Source organism: Varanus komodoensis, unplaced genomic scaffold (assembly GCF_004798865.1).
Source record: "Varanus komodoensis strain SLA01 unplaced genomic scaffold, ASM479886v1 scaffold110, whole genome shotgun sequence".
NCBI classification, from domain to species: Eukaryota; Metazoa; Chordata; class Lepidosauria; order Squamata; family Varanidae; genus Varanus; species Varanus komodoensis.
Genome location: NW_025335318.1, coordinates 89,660 through 110,976, shown reverse-complemented (window position 1 = coordinate 110,976; position 21,317 = coordinate 89,660). Strand labels below are relative to the sequence as shown.

Here is a 21,317-nt window from a genome sequence, read left to right as displayed (position 1 = left end):
GTGGGAAGTATGAATCAAAGCAAACTGGAAACCAAAAGCCAGAAATGGGATGGTTAAGCACCACAGTGCTTGGTGTGAGTGAACTAAAGTAGACTGGAATGGGATATTTTCAGTCAGAGAAACACCAAGTGTTTTACTACAGAATGGCAAATTCAGGGGCTATGATGCAAAGTTCAACCAAATAATTTCAGTCAGTATTCCCAAAAAACCTATCAACTTTATCATTACTCCAGTCTATGCTTCAACAACAGATGCTGAAGAAGAAATAGCAAACTCTTTATTCAATGTCCAAGAGGAAATTGATTAACAAACCAAAATGAGACATGCTGATAAACATAGATGACTGGGATGCAGAAGTAGGAAACAAAGCAGAATCAAGTTGTGGAAGAATTTGGCCTAGGGATCAAAAGCAAAGCAGGAAAACAACTCAGAATTCTGTGAAGCCAACAGGCTGATACCTACTTCAAGCAACCAATCCGATGGCTGCACACAGTAGGGTTGAGACAAAGCCTGTTGGAATCCGCCCCTCCAAGCATTCACAGACTTCCACTTGTGCTCGGCACAGTCTTCCAAAGCGAGCTGAGCCAAGAGGAAGTCTGTGAACCCTCACAGACCCCCAGTTCAACAACCAGCCGCCTTCTTTCTTGTCATCTACAGCCATGCAAAATTTGGCTGTGGGTGGCACAGAAGAGGGACACTGCTTGCACAGTAGTTAAGGGTGGCTGCTTTCCTGGCGACCAGCTTTCGTCAGTGGCAGTTGTGGCCTCTCAAACATCAGTTGCTCTGGCATGCAAAGGGGTACTTCTTGCTTGCTGGTGAATGGCCCGTGAATGCTAGGCGAACTCACCAAGAGCAAGGACTCTGCGCTGCTACAAAATGGACTGGAGTCTGTGGGAGCTTTGCCCAAGGAACCCAACGGATCGTTATCCCTAGGCAGATTCTTCACCCATCTCTAATACGCAGGAACATCATAAGAAGCCCAAAATAGAAACCAAATAGATTGCATAACTGGAAGTCAAAGATGAAAAACCTATGTTCTTGCTGCCAAAAAAGACCAGGATGAGACTGTGCTAGTAACTATGAATTCTTAATATTACAAATCAGAAAAAAGCTAAAAAGGATCACTAACAGAAGCATAGTACCAAAATACAACTAAAATAACGTTCCCAAAGAATTTAAAGTCCTCATAAAGAACAGATTTGCACTACTGAACTCAGCTTACAGTGAACTAGAAGAACTGTGGACTAAAATCAAAGGCATAATTAGGGAAGAATGCCAAAACACACTCCATGTACAATAACACACAAAGTGTATGTATGTTCAACATACATTCCAATCCCCAAGAATCCCAAGATGCTAAGGAATGCAGCAACTAAAGCATTATTGCACTGATTTCCCATGCAAGCAAAGGGATCTTCAAGGTGTTGCAACAAAGAATTTTACCTGCTATAGAGCAAAAAAAATGTCAGATGGATTCCAAAAAGAAAGAAGCACTTGAGATCATATTTCAAATATGTACTGGCTACTAGATCACACCAATGGATTTCAGAAGACCAGTCTATGCTTTATAGACTGCAGCAAATCTTTTGAATATGTCCTGATGCACAATCTGTCTTTCGGAGAAGTATCTACTGTTAGGGACAGAATATGGAGAAACAAAATGGTTTCCTATAGGCAAAGGCATTAGACATGGGCCTATTTTATCTCCCCATTTCTTCAATCTGGACACAGAACATATCATAAGAAAAGCTGGAATAGGACAGGAGGAAGAAGTGAAATTGAGGAAGATGTATCAATTTCTGATATGACGATGATTCCATATTACTGGAAGAAAGCAGCCATGAACTGAAACAACTCCTTTTGAAAGTGAAAGAAAGAAGTGCAAAAGCAGGATTGCGGATGAACAAAAATCATAACTACAGACACAACTGCCATGTTAACAATGAAGAAACTGAAATTGTGAAAGATTTTACAGAACTAGGCTCAATCATCACTTCAGAGGGAGACGGCTGCCACAAAATTATGAGAAGCCTGAGACTTGGAAGGACAGCAATGAAGGAACATCATTAAGTGTAAGGACGTTTCAGTGCAGAGCAAGGCCACGATCATCCACACTACTGTATTTCCAGTCACTATGTATGAGTGTGAAACCTGGACAATGAAGAAAGCTGACAGGAAGAAAATAGATGTGTCTGCAGCACGGTGCTGGAGAAGAGCTCCACAAATTTTGTAGATCTAAAGAAGGACAAACAAGTGGGTCTTAGATTAAATCAATCCAGAATTTTCCCTGGAGCATGTTCAGCTATGTGGAATCGAAGAATAGTGAAGGGACCAAGAAAGCAATTGGGTCTAACCCCCTGCTGTTGCAGAATGCCAAGTCACAGCATCCCACTCAGATGGGATGTTTCACCTTGAATGTCTCTCGTGTGGGAGGGCCCAGCACCTCCTAGGCAGCTGGTTCCACTGTCATACTGCTCTGGCAGTGAGGAAGCTTTTCCTGATGTCCAGACTGAATCTGGGTTGTCACAACTTGAACTGATTACTATGTGTCCCACCCTCTGGTATCATCGAGAAGAAATTTTGTCCTTCCTCTTTGTGAGAGCTTTTCAGGTACTTATAAAATGATATCATGTCCCCCCTCAGTCATCTCTTCTCAAGGCCGAACATACCAAGTTCTCTCAGGCTTTCTTTATAGGACAATGTTTGCAAATGCTGGATCATTTCTGTTGCCCTACTCTGGACCCTTTCTAGTTTTTCTGCATCTTTCTTAAATCTTGGTGCCCAAAACTAAATGCAGTATTCTAGATGACTAGGAAAGAGTATAGGGAATCTATCGTATCTCATGATTTGGAAGTAATACTGTTAGTAAGTATTCAATAAAAGGTAAAGGTAAAGGTTTCCCCTTGACGTGAAGTCCAGTCATGCCTGACTCTAGGGGGCAGTGCTCATCTCCGTTTCCTAGCCGAGGGAGCCAGCGTTTGTCTGCAGACAGTCTCTGTGGTCGTGTGGCCGGCATGACTAAACACCGAGGTGCATGGAACGCTGTTACCTTCCCACCGAAGTGGTACCTTTTTATCTACTTGCATTTGCATGCTTTCGAACTGCAAGGTTGGCAGGAGCTGGGACGGAGCAACAGGAACTCACCCTGTTGTGCAGATTCAAACTGGCGACCTTTTGATCAACTGCCCAGCAGCACAGCGGTTTAAACCACTGCGCCACCTGCAGTCCCAAGTATTCAATACAGTCAATAAATAAAAATCAATGCATCCCAAAATAGCATTTGCTCTATTTGTTGCTACATTGTATTGTTGGCTCATATTTAGCCAACAAACATAGAAACATAGAAACAGAGTGAGTCAGAAGGGACCTCCTGGGCCATCCAGTCTGACCCCCGGCTCCAGCTGACTCTGCTCACGACATGCCCACCATGTGCATGTCCAACTCCAAGGTCATTTTCATTTTCAGTTCTGTTGAGCCATATATTCCCCATCTTGTACTGATGCATTAGTTGGAGGATTTGACATTTGTCCCTGTTGAATCTCATTCTGTTGCTTTCAGCCCAGTGTTCAAGCTTATCAAGACTGTCCTGAATCTTCATTCTGTCTTCCAGGGTGTTTGCTATTCCACATGCTCTACACAATACATACTTTAATACACAAATCATACTCAGTGACATGATGCATACTGACTGCGTGCATTGTCTATGAGTGAAGTACATACATACCTCATTAATTGGAATGTTGATGCTCCTATGTGGCCTAGTGGTGAAGAGCGTGGGACTGGGACTCAGACGATCCGGGTTCGAGTCCCCGCTCAGCCACGGAGCCAACTGGGTGACTTTGGGCCAGTCACGGACTCTCAGCCCAGCCTACCTCACAGGGTTGTTGTTGTGGGGATAAGATGGAGGAGGAGATATAAGCTGCCTTGAGCTCTTTGTAGGAAAAGGCAGGATATAAATCGAAATAAAATACTGGTACAACTACTCTTGTGCCACAAAATGTACATGCCTTCATTCATGGGATATGAATTGTATGAGTATGTGCAAAAGTTTGCCTTGGGAATCAGCTCCCTGGAGCATTTGGTATGAGTCAAGCGGAATCCTGAAGAATAAGGCTTGGGATCCATTTTGTTTCATGCATGTGTTAGCACTGTGGCTGGGGAACCTGGGCGGGATGGGGTCGCCGGGCATGTGGCCAGTGTGCAAACAGACTGCTGGCCTGGATAGGCCTTTCCATCTATTCTCAACTTGATCAAGGGGAATAGTGGCGTGTTGAGGAAATCAGCAGAAGATGGCAAGGGTGAAGTTATTTTTACTCTGTGGATGAGGAACAGGAAATTATGTTGAAGCAGTGAGACGAGTTGAAGAAACGAAAACAGGCACTAAGAAAATATAGTCAACCCTTCCTTTTCCCTTCTCATTTTTTCCTTATATATAACTTCCATGGCAAACTTCTTCAGCTGGTGCCTTCCAGATGTGTCCGACTACTACTCCCAACAGCCCCAGCCAGTCCAACACATCTGAAAAGTGCCAGGTTGCAGAAGACGGTCGTAGGAGAATTACCTGAGATGAGGGGCATTGCTGCAATTCTGGCCTGCTTGTAGACTTCCCACAGACATCTGGTTGGCCTGGGTGAACAGAATGCTGGGCTAGAAAGTCCTCTGGACAGATCCTGCAGGGCTCTCTCTTTATTCTGGTCTCAGTCTGGTCTAAAACCAGGGAAGCTGAAAGGGCAGTCTGGGAAAGTCTGGCCAAAAGCATCTGCTCAGGCTTCAGGGCAGCCGATGTGCAACCTTTAGGGGAGCTGGAAGGCTGTCTAGCTAAAGAACCATGGAAAGGGGGACTGGGGACCTTCCAGTTGCCCATTAACAGGCAGCACCTGGGCAGCAGGCCAGGCCAGGCACACTGGGCTTGGCCTTCCTCACTGTGATGTGAAATGTGGGATTTTGAGACATGCTCCTTGCCCTCTTCATAGTAGCTGCTGCCAGGGTAGCAGGCAGACCAAGGTGAGAATTGGATCTTCTTTCTCTACCTAGGGGGTGGGGGTGGAGGAAGAAGATGGTGGTATGTGGAACTGGGGAAAGGACTTGAGCACTCACTCATGGTTGGCCCTACCTTCACAGGGACGATCAAGAGCAGGAGGTGTCATGAAGGGCAGTTCTACTTTTTAGTAAGCCTGCTGCTCCCGAGTCTCTTTTCACAAGGCTTATTGCTACATATCTCGGAGTTCACCCAGAGTGACGGGTTGAGCCCTCACTAACACCCCTCCGTCTCCCGCTTCTTCATACTCTATACTGCAGGGTTTCAACAGGTTGTGGGATGGGAGAAGTAGCCACACTGCTAGCTAAAGACTGACTGAACTGAAGCCAGCAGAAAGGCCCTAGTAGCCCCAAGGTTTTGGGGCGATCTTAGGGGCCCTGAGTTATGATTCAGCAAAAACACAGTCTGAATGAGAACACAATCAGTCAAGTATAATATTATCAGCAAAGCAGTTGTCAGTTCGTGGAGTTCAGTGCTAGGAAAAGCAGGTGTGTGTGTGTGTGTGTACATGTGAGCAAGAGAGAGAGACTAATAAGAAAAGCAAAACCTATATTATTGGTAACATTTTATTATATTTTATTTGTTATTTTTTTCTGCAAGGACCCAAGATGGCTTACACAGTCTTCCTTCTTTTCTCCATTTTATCATCACAGCAACTCTGTTGGCAGGTAAGGGCAAAAGGTAGCAACTGGCCCAAAGTCACCCAGTGAGCTTCTAAGGCCGCATGGGCACTAGAACCCAGATCCCTCGAGTCCCAGTCTAACCATTGCTGTGGGTTGTTCATGCATGAGCTGAAAGTCTAGCATCTTAAATGTTGCAGGACTCCTCCAAACTGTTCAGCCATCAGAAAAGCAGAGCTTCTTTCCAGAATACACACACTGGAGGGAGTGTGTGTGCTGCAGGACACAGCAAACCATAATGGTTTCTTTCACAGGATTGTCTGTTGTGTCATCAGAACCCTGTTGTGGTATTTCAGCATGGTATATTTGGTTTTTGGAAACCACAATAAGAAACAATGGTCTGTGTTAAGATTTCTATGCTTCAACATGGTTTTTCTAATCATCCAAACCCAACCTCATAGTTTCTACCATCCTGGTCTGCAGCAATCCCAAAATCCCCTGGAAAGAGTGGCAGCTGCTTCAGGATCTGCTCCAGCCATCCGGCATGGGACTGAATTTCAGGCATGGTAGCGGATGGGATATGTGGCAACAGTGAGGGGAGACGGGTGGTAGCTATGCTAGTATAAAAACCACTTTAATCATATGTCAGAGACACGCATACAAAAACCCACAAACCACGGAAACCATGCAGGGTTGTTTGTTGTAATATGTCAGCCAGCCACTGAGTTATCCGAAGTTGTGGCCTTGGTGGCAGCAGCAGTGCAATGGCTGCCCCCATTGGCCAATGTTCCACAGGGATATTCTTGAAGTCCTTTGCAGCTTGAAACCTGCATGTCAATAGAACTGCCTCTTCCCATGGGTTTCCTCTGGTAACATATGATCTTCATCAGGTCCCCTTCTCTGTGTTTAATATTTGCATGGCATGGTAAACCTTAACAAGGAGCAGGGCTTCTTTGGTTGTGGCCCCATTACTGTGACTAGCCTTCTGTGGGAGGTTTAGTGAAGTTCATTCACAATGACTTTTAGGAGGAACTGAAAGACATTTCTGTTTAGAAAGGCAATTAATAGCTGAGATCACGTGGGCTAGGAGATGAATTACAGAGGCTGTTTGGGGTAGTTTTACTTGTCTGTAACTTGATTTTTATTTTAATTTATTTACCTTTCTTCATTCCATTTCAAGAATGGGACCAAAACAAATGTATCATTTGTAGCTACTCTCCCCACCCAAAAAAAGACCCAGCCAGTTTTATCCCCTCCTGTCTTCTCCTTTGCTTAACATCCAGACTGATTACGAATTCTGGATAAATTCAAAAGATTTTGGAGTTTTTCATATGAATCAGCACAGCTCTCTTTATATTTTAGTTTTTATTGTATGATTTTTAAATAAAGCCCAATGCAATTTTAAATATGGTTGTAAACAACCTCAAGCATAATGCATGGCAAGATATAAATGTTTTAAATATAAAGGAATGTTTATATATAAATATAAACATAAGGCATAATTTTCTTGTACTGTTTATTGGCATGGTAGCTGAATCAAAAAATAAAATCACCACTAGAGGGCAGTGAAGGACAAGGAAGGGTGATTGTATGCCAAGCTATCAACATATTTCCATTCATCTCAATAATTTTATATGCAATATTCTTATGATACACATATTCTTTTTAAATCTGCACATCCTGAAAATGATTCTTTTACATTGTCTAAGTGAAGAACTAGATCTAACTTACTGGCATTCATGCAATAGTTTTCATTTTGAAGGATCCAGACTGTTGTATCTTAAAATATTGGCTATTTCCAGAGTGACATTCTCTCCACATACTCCATACAAACATACAGAGGTCCAGCCTCAGGTTATAGTATAAATGCTCCACAGTTTGTATTTCTACTTATAAACATATTTATAAACTACCCTTTGGCCCTGGGAAGGGGTTCCTAAAGCAGTAGTCATAACAAAACATTAAAACCAAATATAAACAACCAACTAGATTAAGGACAGAGCAAAAAGACTCTATAAAGCAAGAAGCGTAGAATCAAACCTTTCCTACTGAAACACTGAAAGCTGTACACATATATAAGCTGTATACATCTTTCAGTGTGTGTGTCTTGTCAGAATCCTGGAATTTCAATTCTTGAGGAGGAAATAAAACTTGGGTTTGTGGGAAAGATCAAGCGTTATGACCATATGTGGCTTTATTGTTTGGCCCAGGTTCCCGTGGTAAGACTCACGATAATGCATTAGCGTGCAGGCACAGGTAAACTCGCTGCAAGGTTTCAATACAACTACAGGGTATTTTATACCCTCCTGGTACACAGGTACAGGGCAATTGATGACAGAATGCAGAGATTACAATAAGATTCTGAGGTCATCACATACAGAACAGATAAAGGAAGATCAGCCAATCATACAGTAACAATGAGATTACAGTATTTCTAATTGCAGTGTATTGGCACTTTAGTTGAGTAACTTCCAGACACTTGAACCCATTTCCAGGTCTGCTTAGACATGTAAATTCAGGCTACTGAGAAACTATTCACGAACTCATAAGCTCATCTAGACTCAGACCCTAAGCAATGCATCCGCACCATTCTGATTGGCCAGGGTGCATGGAGCCCTCTGGGCTAGCAAAATAGATATTTCCACTGAATTCCTACAAGGCTCTGGCTTGCAGCTAAAGGTGAGAGAAAGGAGCAGGGGAGGAATGCCATTTTAAACAGTGACTTAGCTTGGAAAGCTGGTGCTTTTGAGGAGCGCAGGACTGATTTTATAACACAAAAGCACCCAGAAGCAACTGTCTTTCTGCCAGGATTTATCCAAATTTTCCCAACAGTCTCTCCCTGTGTGTGTTTGTTCAAACTTCACAGAGATTAAATCTGAACTCCCCTGAGAGAAAACAGTGCAGCTGGAGTGCCTCCACCCCAAGAGTGTGGTTGGCCCTTATGCAGTCACGTTAGTGCAGCTCACATGCCCAGTGTGCATTTCAACCCATGCTTGTCACAGTCGCCAGCTGCGTGCTGATGGAATAAACAGCTGGGTGGTAGGGCTGGATTTGCCAAGCTAGGTCCTTCTGTCATGCAAAGGAAACCAGTCTCTCTACATAGGAGACACCATTTTCTTGTTTTCAAGTTCCCTCTGTGTGGCTCCATTTTGAGCTCTATAATCTGACCACAGTTTGGAGCTGGGTGGCTGCTTCCTTAGAGAGCTGATTTTGGGGTGTTTGCTTCTACCTCCATTCAGCCTGTATCTGTGTACTGTCAGAAAATCCCAGAATTTCAATTCGTGAGGAGGAAATAAAACTAATATTGACACTTTAGTTGAGTAACTTGAACTCATCTCCAGGTCTGCTTAGACATGTAAATTCAAGCTACTGAGAAACTATTCACGAACTCATAAGCTCATCCAGACTCAGACCCTAAATAATGCATCCGCACCATTCTGAATGGCCAGGGCACATGAAGCCCTCTGGGCTAGCAAAAAATATTTCCTGGTAAACTGTGAATTCCAACGAGAATTATTTAATAATTGTGAAGGTATACAATGTATATTTGGACTAAATGGCCTGTCTGCTGTAGCTTACAGCTAAAGATGAGAGAAAGGAGAGGGGGAGGAATGCCATTTTAAACAGTGACTTAGCTTGGTTTGAGAAGGAGGACAGGATTGATTCCACAATGCAAAAGCACACAGAAGCAATGTTTTTCTGACAGGATTTATCCAAATTTTCCCAACAGTACACAAACACAGATAGTACAAACATCATAAGTTCATCTGCTCTCCAGCTGAAATAAAAACCCAGGTAAGCACTGCATCCTTGGAATCTCTCACTATGTGGAATGCACACAGCAATATTTAGGGGTTTCTTTTCTTTTGTGTTTCAAATACTTTGTGCCTTTCCACCTACCTTGATCCCATCCAAGAGCAGTCCCCAAGAGGGTTCCTCTTGTACCTGGTGCCTCTTTGAAGCCAAGCCTCCTGCACTTCAGGGATGAAAAGATGTTTCTTATACTACCTTCCTACAGGTCTTGGCATGCTTCATAAGAAAGAACTTCAGAACAATGAACTGGATGTGCCCGAGTGCCTCCCTTCTCAGCCCTTCATGCTAGGTATAAGGAGCAGCCGTGAGATTTACCAGCATTCATTCTTCACCCCTGCTCATTATTTTCCCTTCTGGCTGAAGATTAGGAGTACAACAGCGGAGACATGCCTACTTTATTGGGCAGTCCAGCACCAGGTAGGCCATGAATATGGGAGAGGACTCTATGCATTTGTATTCATCTCTGCTTCATGACCTTCTCATCTCTCTATTCAATTTTTAAAGAAATCAGGACTTACTAATGAGCATATGTCAGCCTCCTTTCCCCTTTTCCTGTAGTCTTGTTGCTTATGGAAAGTAAAATCAAACCTTACGCAACATACACACAAAAGACAAGACAGAAACATCTTCAAATGCAGTCAGGCATGTTTGTATTTTTTTTCTTGAATCTCAAGATCCAAAAGTTGAGTCGAAAAGCTGAGTCTGAAACAAAAGACAACTAAAGAATTCTGAGCCCAGAAATTTGATACCAGAACTCAGTGGCACTCACTGATTTTCTGCAACCCTTTTGGAAGTTCCTAGTTCTCCCCAGGGTCCTTCATTTCAGTACTATAATTTTGGGTGAAAGAAAGGAAGTTAAAAATCCTAGCCCGTCTACTTCAAATCACTAAGAGATATGTAAGTCATGTAGATCTACCCACTGCCAACTCTTGCTTTACTTCATAGAAAATATTGATAGGATTTAAAACAGCAACTAATTTATTCCTCAGCCAACTCAGTATATTGACTGATTCCTTTCAGTTACAAGTTATAACAATTTACATAAGTAGTGCTTTTTCCCTTCAGTCTTTGCCCTGTATTGGTTGCCAGGCTGGCAAACAATTCCTAATATCCTAATATATCCGTTTATAACCTAATCATTAAATCATATCAATTGAGATTTCTCAGCCAATTGTTTTCATAGGAGTTTTGCTGCTTTAATCCAAATTAGCCTAATCAACTTCACCTGTCATCAAGAACATACCCAATCCTCTTTGCAAGTCAACATTAGCAGAGATCACAAAGAAATTCCCATCCCACCAGCATGGTAGGGGACTAAGTGCTATTGCAGACATTTATTTATTTATTTATTAATTATAAAATGTCAGTCATAATTGACCCAAGGCTTGTTTTCAGGTTCTTAACCCTCAAACATCCTTGTTTGAAGAACACAAGTAATGACAAAAATGGTGCCCACAATATGACAGTCCCAGGGTAAATTAGCCCATGGTTGTGCCATGCAAACTAGCCCAATGGCTTCAGCAAAGGTTCTGGTTTAATGCACATTTCCTGGGGTGGGGTGGATCAGTGTGACTTCCATTAACTTTTTCAGTAAAAGCAGGCAAAAAGAACCATCCTCTATATCTTTATTAGCTAACTAAATATTTAGTAGGCTTTTTTCATCTTAGCTTGGGTGTTGAGAACCTGAAAGCACGCTCTCTCTCTCTCTCTCTCTCCCCCCCTCCCCCCATGCATGTGTGTGTGTATGGTAATTGTTCAAATTTCTTAGGCAATGTTCTCAGAAAATACTCAAATGTGTTTTAACAGCAGTCATTAAAACTTACAGATTGTAAAACCATTTTAAACAGCTGAAAACAATTAACAATAAATTTGTACAGAGACACAAACAAACCTTTAAAGGGTAGGAGCAAAACAATTTATTGTAATTACTTTAAATTCAGCAGTATCAATTACACTAGGCACTTGGAAAAATACTCTGAAATTACAACGGAATCAGTTGACAGAGCAAAGTTGCCAAGATGAGGTGCACAAGCTTGACAAGAGCCACTTTCAAAAGAGGCCAAGTAACCACCCTGCAAAAAGATTTTGAGTTGAGAATTCTTTCATGCATTTCTGTAATTCTGTGATTCTGTTCTTGATCTTTCCTTGATCTTTTTGTCAGGAAATGCACCCATCTAGTCCAGGAGCATCTGCTTTGGCAGGCTCTGCCTCTCCAAGGCATCCTTCCGATCACTTCCCTTTGAAATGGGAATGCCTTCTGCATGAAGATGCTGTGTCCTACCACCTCAGCCCTGATCCCTCTTTGCTTTACAATCCTGAGCATTTTCACTCTCTCTCAGTTTCCCATAGATATATGTATTTAAAGAGAATAAGCCAGTGGGGTGTGGCAGCAAGTGTGTTGGACTGAGGAACTGGGAGCTCCTGGTTCTAGTCCTACTCAACCATGGAGTTCACTGGGTGACTCTGGACCAGTCATGAACTCTCAGCCCAACCTACCTCTCAGGGTGGTGGTTGTGAGGATAGAAATAGAGTGGAGGTGAACTATGTAAGCCACCTTGGGTTCTTTGCAAGAGGAAAAAGAGCAGCTTATAAATGCAATGTAATAATAGTAGTATTAGAAATAATTAACAACAACAACAACACATCTTTAAATAATTGAGCTTCTCATTACATTTTCATTTGCTTATTTAAAGGTTGTTAATGCAGGACAGAAAGGGGAAGAAAGCCATTTTAAAAGCCAAAATTTGAAGATACTGATTTCTATCAAACTTGAGACTCTTTTTATTATTGGCTAGAGAAACAGGACTTTGTATAGATTTAAATATGTTTTTAAGTTATCATAAATAGAAAAAATGTGGGGGCTGACCCAGCAGGTCCGATGTTTCTGATGATTGATGTTGTTTTTAGTTTTTCTTTGTATTAGGATTTTGAATAAAACTTATTATAAAGAAAGCCAAAATTTTGCATTCATACTGCACATGCAAGTTATACAAATAGTACTTTTGTTTCCAAATTAACTTTTTTGCTTTGTGTATTATGTATGTGAAAATAATAGCAGGTCAGCAGACCTGCAGTCACTGACCAGAAAAGCTATCTCACTGGAACTTTGTTTTCCCTGTTACACAAGTTTACTGGGATGCGGGATGCAATCTGGCTACATTTCCTGCTTACTTTCCTCCTTAGAAATATCACAATACAACAACAACAGATGATCTCTGTTTAAAGTTATGTGTTTCCATCCTAGGCAGGACTTCTGCCACTTCAATAGCTCTGAGGGACAGAAAATAGTTTCATGAAAATTCTTTCACCACAATGCAGTGGCAAAAGTACAGTTTAACCCAGGAATCCTCAAACTTTTTCAACAGGGGGCCAGTTGAAAGGTGCCTGTGGTGGGTGCGGGCCGCCAAGGCAGTGCCGGCGGGGGGCACAGGCTGGTGAGGGGGTGGGCACGTGCACGGTGAGGTGGGGGGGGCACATGCAGAGGCAGGGTGGGGGCCGTGTGGGCGAGGCAGAGGCTTACTCGCATGGAGATCGTTTTCTCCAAGCGAGTCCAAAACGATCTCCGCGCGAGCAAGCTGCTGCCTCACCGTGCACCCACGCATGCGCGCAGCAAGTCCAAAACCTCTGAGGTGGGCCGGATAAATGGGCATGGCAGGCCGGATCTGGCCCGTGGCCCGTAGTTTGAGGACCCCTGCTTTAACCCCTCTCTAGTGCCAGTACAATGTGCAGGAAAATACAGAACGCAGAAATGACACTGGGTTGTATCTAATTAATTCTCATTCATTTTAATGGATCTACTTTCAGTTATTGGGTATAACTCATAAGCCAGCATTCAATGCTCTCAGTCATTCCACTGTCCCAGTGGGGCATGCTGTTCACGCAATGAAGAGTCAGAGCGCCATAAAGGAACTACCCAGATTAGTGTTCCCCATCTGATTGGTGGATGCTGTGTTGTTTTGCTATTTTATTGTTCTTTATTGTAAGCTGTCCTGAGACATCAAAGTGGTGGATGGGGTATAAAAGGAAAAAAAAAAAAAAAGCATCTCTGTTGCTTCAGGATCTTTGAGCAATTGCTCACTCCCATGACACTAGCTGTAGTCCTCCTGGCATGTAGGCAGCATGCAATGGCGTTCTAACATTATTCCAATTAAGTTCAGATGCCACTTTGATAGAAGAACCTTTAACTCCCAGACATATCTCTGCCATATAACTGTCCAAATGTCTAAAAACACCAGACTTTTGGATCGGATCTTGTGACCCCTCAGGGTTCTATTTCTCCTGATATTTATGGTATGACTGCACCAGAGAAACCCATGCAGGAATCTCTTGTTCTGCTAAAAGATATTTTCACCTGCATTCAGCAGCTCCCTCTGCTCTAGACCACAGGGGGAAGAGTCATCGCTTCCAGTGCTTTGAAACACCAACTGAGGCAGTTGAACATTTGTTCCCTTGGCTCCAGTGGCAACAAAACACAGAATCCCATCCACCATGTGGGGGAGGGGGATGAAGGAATCTTAGAATTGTTCAGCCAAGGAATATTCCCCATCTGAATGTTCAGCATAGACTTCAGAAGAGAACTGGGAAGGTCTCCTACAAATACTTTATTGAGCAAGTTGGGTTGAGGTTGGGAGAATGGATCCACCACTGCTGTAAAATAACTCATTCTCTCTGCTCTTTCTTTCCTCCCAGTTCCTGTGTGTCATTGCCATGGAGCATGGAAACCAAACCGAGTTCCATTTCCATCCCTTCTCTGCCCTCCCTGAAACACAGCTAGTTATTTTCCTGCTCTTTCTGTCCCCCTGTCTACTTGGCCTCTGTGGGAATGCAACTGTGCTGCTTATTGTCTGAACTGACCATTCCCTCCAGAACCTCATGTACATTTTCTTAGGCAACCTGGCTGCCCTGGACATGTGCTATTCTTCTATCATAGCCCCACTGGCCCTGGCCATCCTTCTGTCCGGGGAAAAAGCCTCCATCTCCTTAAGAGAGCCAGTGTGGTGTAGTGGTTAAGAGCGTGGGACTGGGCCTCAGACAATCTGGGTTCTAGTCCCCGCTCAGCCATGGAGCCAACTGGGTGACTTTGGGCCAGTCACAGACTCTCAGCCCAACCTACCTCACAGGGGTGTTGTTGTGGGGATAAGTTGGAGGAGGAGATGTGAGCTGCCTTGAGCCCTTTGTAGGAAAAAGGCAGGATATAAATCGGAAAATAAATAAGTAAGCAAGCAAGTGCATGCAGCGCCCAGATGTTCTTCTTTGTCTTCCTGGGAGGGACTGTCTGCGTCCTGCTGGCTGTCGTTGCATATGATCGCTATGTGGCCATTTGCCATCCACTGCACTACACACTCACCATGAGCAAAGCCAACTGCATGTACCTTGTAGTCGCATCCATGCTGCTGGGATTTCTGTTGTCCCCACAGCTGACCATCCTGGTCTTCTGCCTGCCCTTCTATGGCAGTAATGAAATCAATCACTTCTTCTGTGACATTCCAGCCATCTTGCGGTTGGCTTGCAGTAACACCCACCTCCAGCAGACTGTGCTCTTCATTTTTAGTGTCATCATCTGGACTATCCCCTTTCTTCTGATCTGTATCTCCTTCACCTTCATTGTGGTGGCCCATCTTGCAAATCTGTTCTGCTGAAGGTAGACAGCACACCTGATGCTTGTCCTTTTGCAGTACGGCTGCTGCACTTTCATCTACTTGTGCCCATGCTCCAGCTACTCACCAGAAGAAGGCTGAGCAGTGTCTGTGGTCTGCACATTCATTACTCCTCTACTGAATCCTCTGATTTACAGCATGAGAAACAAGGAGCTGAAGGATGCATGGCACAGAGCCGTTAAAAGAAGACTGTTTTCCCACAAAAAATAATCCAGAGAGGCAGCCCCCATCAAACCATGCATTGCAGTTGAGGTAATGGCGGTGCTTTAGAGGAGGGATCACAACCCACAGGCAACATCTGGCCTCCACGGCAATGACTACACTTGCACAACATGACAACGAACTGCTGGTTTTTGTTGTTGGCTGGTTGCCATGTCATGTGAACCCACTTGTGCTTACCCATGATTGGTTCTGATGGCTGGCAACTACCATAAGAACCAATGTAGTTGCAGGGCGTGCTTGACTTACAACGAGTTCTCATGTCATACGGGTTCAGATGACATGAGCCATCATGGATCAAGCCTGACAAGTGAGCCACTTGATAAGAGCATCAGAATCTCCTTGTCACTCTTGCCAAACAGGTAGCCAGCGAGCTCCCTGAAGTGCCCAAGGACACTTGGGGATGGCTGTCAGAGGCTTCTTCCACTGCCTGCTGCCCCCCCCCCCCCCGCTCTTTTGGGCTGGTGGTGGGAGAGAACTGCTGCCAGTGAGGCACGTAGCACTTCTGGCTGCCTCCAACGAGCCCAAGTGGCACTTGGGGGTGGCTGTCAGACGCTTTCACTACTGCTTGCAACAGTGGGAACCACTAACGAGAATTAACCACTAACAACTCCTTTCCCAATGTTGTCAACCACTTTTGCCAGCTGCCTTTTCTTTCTTAATGGTTTTTCCACAGGAAGAAAGAAAATGGAAGGATCTTTGGTAAAATATTTTAAAAAGATAATATCTTGATCCTATGAATGAGGTAGAGCAACAGAAGGATAGAAACCTATATTGGGCACCCCAAAAGCCTGGAACCCTTAGAAGGGTTATATACATCACACAGTATGTTGGGATAGAGCTCCAGATATGATGAGGAATGTCTGATAATACTCACATTTCTACAACTGGATGTAATCTCAAAAGTCCCACTAAATTCAATGGGATTAACATAGAGGGATCAGATACAGCATTCCTTGATTCATAGTTTATGCTTACTTCCATATACAGAAGGGTCCCTTTAATCACAATTAACCGGCATCCCAAGGTTCCCTTATACAATTTCTCTTTTTCGGTTATTGCTGATAACTTCTGCAGAAAAATGTTTCTGCCTCTGTTTTGGTATCGAAACTGACAACACTGGGAAAGAGCCGTGCCAATTCCACTGGGGCTGTTCTGTTTTCTTCAGAAGAGCAAGTATAAATCAAACAGATGGCTTTACTTGTTAGTTTCTCTGGTACCTAAAGCATCTCCAGTCATGTGAGTTACACCAGTAAAATTGCAGACGGTGAGCTCATGAAGGCTCTTGTAGAACTTCTTGCCATAGCACTGGTGGCTGGTTTTAAAATTCAAGCCACAGCATGGGCATGGCACAGTTTTTGCTACCACCACCTGGCAAAGGAGGTGAGGCAGCTGAGCAGGTAATAAAGCAGGGGGGCTTATCAGAATGTGGCTTAGGGTATGAAGATGTGAGTCTATTCCAGCCCGATCGCTTGGGAGTGCTCCTCGACCCAGAGCTTTCACTGGAAGCTCAGGTAACAGCAGTGGCGAGGAGCGTTTTCCTCCAGCTTCGGCTGATTCATCAGCTGCGCCCCTATTTGGAGTACGACTGCCTTGCGACAGTGACACATGCGTTGGTGACCTCCCGTCTGGACTTCTGTAACGCGCTCTACGTGGGGCTACCCTTGAAGACGGTCCGGATACTTCAATTGGTCCAAAATAGAGCTGCCAGCCTGCTGACGGGGACTGGGCGTTATGTTCACATGACTCCAGTTCTCCGTCAGCTTCACTGGCTTCCCATTGAAGTCTGGGCCCAATTCAAGGTGTTGGTGATGACATATAAAGCCCTTAACGGCTTGGGTCCTGGTTACCTGAAGGAGCGCTCACGCCTGCCCACCCTTTGAGATCAGCGGGAGAGGCCCTTCTCTGGGAACCCTCCGTGAAGGATATTAGGAGAGTGGGTACTTGGAGGAGGGCTTTCTCAGCGGTGGCGCCTAAGTTATGGAATGCGCTCCCCAGGGAGGTCCGCCTGGCGCCGTCGTTATTTGTTTTTTGGCGCCAGGCGAAGACCTTTTTATTTAAGCAGTATTTTAAATGTTAATATTATTGAATTTTATTTGGCCAGGGCGGCTTGTTTTATAGTGTATGTTTTATATTATATATTTGTATTTTATTGTATATATTTTAAAATGTTATTTTAATTTTTTGTTGTAAGCCGCCCCGAGGCTTCGGCAAATGGGGCGGCATAAAAATGTTTTAATAAATAAATAAAATAAATAAATACCATTCTTATGGAAGTCAGTAACAAAACATCTTTTCCCATACTAGCTGGACCAGTAATTTTTTAACTGTGTAAGACACATTAACTCTTGAGGAGGAAGATTCCTGAAAGATCATGATCAAAATCTTAGGCACAGGTCTTCATGGAATGTGGGACCTTCTGATACAAACCACCTGCTGTACCAACCAGATATGCCTAGATTTCTTACACACACACAATCAAAATATAGGCAATATTTAAAAATGCTACTGGGCTCACATAGTACATTGGCGCATTGTAAAATGGCATTGCACACACCAAGATTAATAATGAAGGTCTGTAGCTGCACTGTGCATTTCTGCATGTGCTTTTGTAAAGTCATAGACAGTTACTAGAACAAAGAATGTGGTGGTCTTCAAATTGCCATGTATGGTTTGAGAAGAAGCCACGCTGTTTAGGACCCAGAAGGAAAGCTGTCTAAAAATGGGGCAAGGCAATTCTCTCTTTGACATGCACCATCCTGACAGAGTCCTCATCAGGTTGTGGGATTGTGGGAATTGTGGGCTAAATAGACTGATGGGTCATCCCAGCAATAAAATAAATGCATATTCGAATAAACACCTGTCCTGTCTTCTTATTTGTTTGAAGTTTGCCTGGGCCAAACAGCCAACATCTCTTTGTGTTTCCCCACCAGTGTCTAGGAAAAGACAACATGTACCTTGGCTTAATCACATTTGGAGTTTCTCTACCACCCTCCTCTTCCTTGGCTGCCACTCATTTTGGAGAGGGTGGTGATGGAGAATCTCTGAACATGGTGACATTCTAACACATCTTCTTTTATTCGATATTAATGGGGAGATGTAGTAGGCAACATGAAACTTTGCCCTTAAAAGCAGATCACCAACTTCAGGGGCAGCTGAAAAAGCAATTATAAAGTATACACTGGTACACATGTTAGGCCTATAACATGGAAAAATCTGATGGTTGTCAGACAGGTCATGAAATCATGAGCTGCCCAGAGAAGGCTTGCCCAGCATTAAGGTTGATGTCTCTCCTGCTGTAGCCTTCCTTACCTTTATCACCTTTATCTTGGCTATTCTTACTGTCACTATACGGGGTATCAGGGGGTGGGCTGGTTCAGTGGGAGAGCAGACACAGAAGGTCCAGGTTCTGTCTGCAGCATCTTCAAGTAGGGCTGGGAAAGACCCTTGCAGCGAGCCCCTGGCAGCCTTGACTGGTAAGGCAGGGAGTACTGAGCCAGATGTACCATGGATTTGATTTTGGGGTAGGGCAGGAACATAGAAACATAGAAACAAAGCGAGTCAGAAGGGGTCTCCTGGGCCATCTAGTCTGACCTCCGGCACCAGCTGGCTCCGCTCACAACATGCCCACCATGCAGACGTCCAGCCTGTCCTTGAACACCCGCTCCAATGGGGCCTCAACGACCTCTCGTGGAAGCCCATTCCACACCCTCGGGGTCCTGACTGTCAGGAAGTGCTTCCTGGCATCCAAATGGAACCTTGGCTCCCTGAGCTTTGCTCCGTTGGAGCGCATCCTGCCTTCCTCTGCAGGGGAGAACAGGTCTCTAACCATCTCCGTGTGACATCCACTCACATACCTGTATGTCGCCAACAGATCCCCTCGGAGTCTCCTCTTCTCCAGGCTGAAGAGACCCAGTTCCCTCAGTCTTGCCTCATATGGCATCCCCTGCAAACCGGCCACCAACCTTGTGGCCCTACGCTGCACTGACTCCAACCTGGCTATATCCTTTCTGTAATGAGGGGCCCAAAACTGAACACAATACTCCAGTTGCGGGTGCACCAGAGACATGTAGAGTGGTAGTAATACCTCTTTTGATCTAGAAGCCACACTTCTGGCTATGCAAGCAAGACCTCTTAACCAACGCATCACACTGCTGACTCATGTTTAGCCTGCAGTCAACCAGCACCCTGAGGTCCCTTTCACAAGTGCTGCTCTCCAGCCACTTGTCACCTAACCTGTACTTATGACACCTATTCCTATGCAAGACCTTGCACTTATCCACATTGAACGCCATCCTGTTGTCTCCTGCCCACTTCCATAGTCTGTCCAGATCCTTTTGGATCTGGAGTACCTGCTCCTCAGTTGTGGCCACTGCTCCAGTTTTAGTGTCGTCTGCAAATTTGATCAGCAGATTGTTCACCCCTTCTTCCATGTTGTTAATGAAAAGATTAAACAGGATCGGCCGCGGGACAGAGCCCTGGGGGACCCTGCTTGTTACGGGCCGCCATCCTGATGATTCCCCGCTAATGGTTACCTTCTGCTTTCGGTCAGTCAACCATGCCCTAATCCACCGGACAGTGCTTTGGTGTATCCCAAAACTCCTCAGTTTCTCCACCAGGATATCATGGGGCACTTTGTCAAAGGCCTTGCTGAAATCCAGGTATACCACATCCACTGCATCCCTTCCATCTCAAAACCTTGTCATCGAATTCCACAAGGTTTGTCTGGCAGGACCTGTTTTTGTGGAAGCTGTGTTGTGTGGCTGTCAGCCTCCCTTCCCTATCTAGCATCACTAGATCTCTCTCTATTATGAGCCTTTCCATTGTTTTTCCTACAATGGACATAAGGCTAACCGGTCTATAATTCCCCATGTCTGTTCTACCACCCTTTTTGAAAATTGGGACCACTGATACCACCCTCCAGTCCTCTGGAACTTCACCCGTTCTCCACGAGGTCTCAAAAATGGAGGCCAGTGGGTGTGAGAGAACCCCTGCCAACTCTCTAAGTACTCTCAGGTGTAACCTGTCAAGGCCTGGCACCTTTGTAATGTCCAATGCCCTGAGGAGCCCCTCAACTTCAACTTTCTCCTCCTATATTCTTTATTTACTTATTTTATACTGTTAATTTAAATTTATATTATTGTATCTCAGTGTATTTTTTGTATTTTTGTATTTAGTGGTAATTTATTATGTTCTATTGTATTTGAATGTATCTTATTGTGTTGTAAGCCGCCCCGAGGCTTCGGCAAGGGGTGGCATAGAAATGTTGTAATAACAACAACAACAACAACAACTTCAAGGGGGGTGACTCTAATCTGTGCCCCTAAGTCCCCAGCCTCATCTAATCTCCTATGCAGATATCCCCCGTCCTGCTTTGGGGAGAACACAGAGGCAAAATAGTCATTTAGCATCTGTGCCTGTTCCCTCATATCAGTCACTGGATCTCCTTCCTCCTTATTTAGTGGTCCCACCACTTGTCTCCCCTTCCTCTTCCTATTTACATGCTGAAAGAAGCCCTTTTTGTTGCTCTTGATATTCTTGGCAAGTCTCAGCTCGTAATCAGCCTTAGCCTTGCGAAGAATCCTTCTGCAACAGGCCTCTTCCTCCTGGTATACCCTTTTGTCTATTTCCCCCAGTACCCATTTCCTACGGAGGTTCCTCTTTCGTCTAATCCCTCTAACCACCTCCTTTCGCATCCCTGGCAGCACTCTCCCCCGCCTCCCCGCCTTACTGACTAGAGGTATCGTCAAGGCTTGCGCCTCCAAAACCTCCCTTTTGAGTGCTATCCACCCCTCCTCAACTCGCTTACCTTCCAGTAACCTATCCCAGGAGACTTTCCCCAGTCTGGCCTTCAGTTGGCCAAAGTTGGCCCTCTTGAAGTCCCAGCTTTTAGTGCTTGACCTGCTGCACGTCCCCAGTCCCCTGATCTCAAAGCAAAGGATGGAGTGATCACTCGCATCCAGAGCTCCC

The 21,317-nt window shown here is 44.4% G+C and overlaps 1 protein-coding gene across 1 annotated transcript; it reads left to right on the top strand.

The window, feature by feature from the left end:
* Nucleotides 1-14,343: 14,343 nt before the first annotated feature.
* LOC123018538 (olfactory receptor 10V1-like) lies at nucleotides 14,344-15,338 on the top strand. The gene is given in 2 exon segments (XM_044420749.1): nucleotides 14,344-14,463; nucleotides 14,691-15,338. Coding segments are annotated over 2 exon segments (768 nt in total).
* The last annotated feature ends 5,979 nt before the right edge of the window (nucleotides 15,339-21,317 follow it).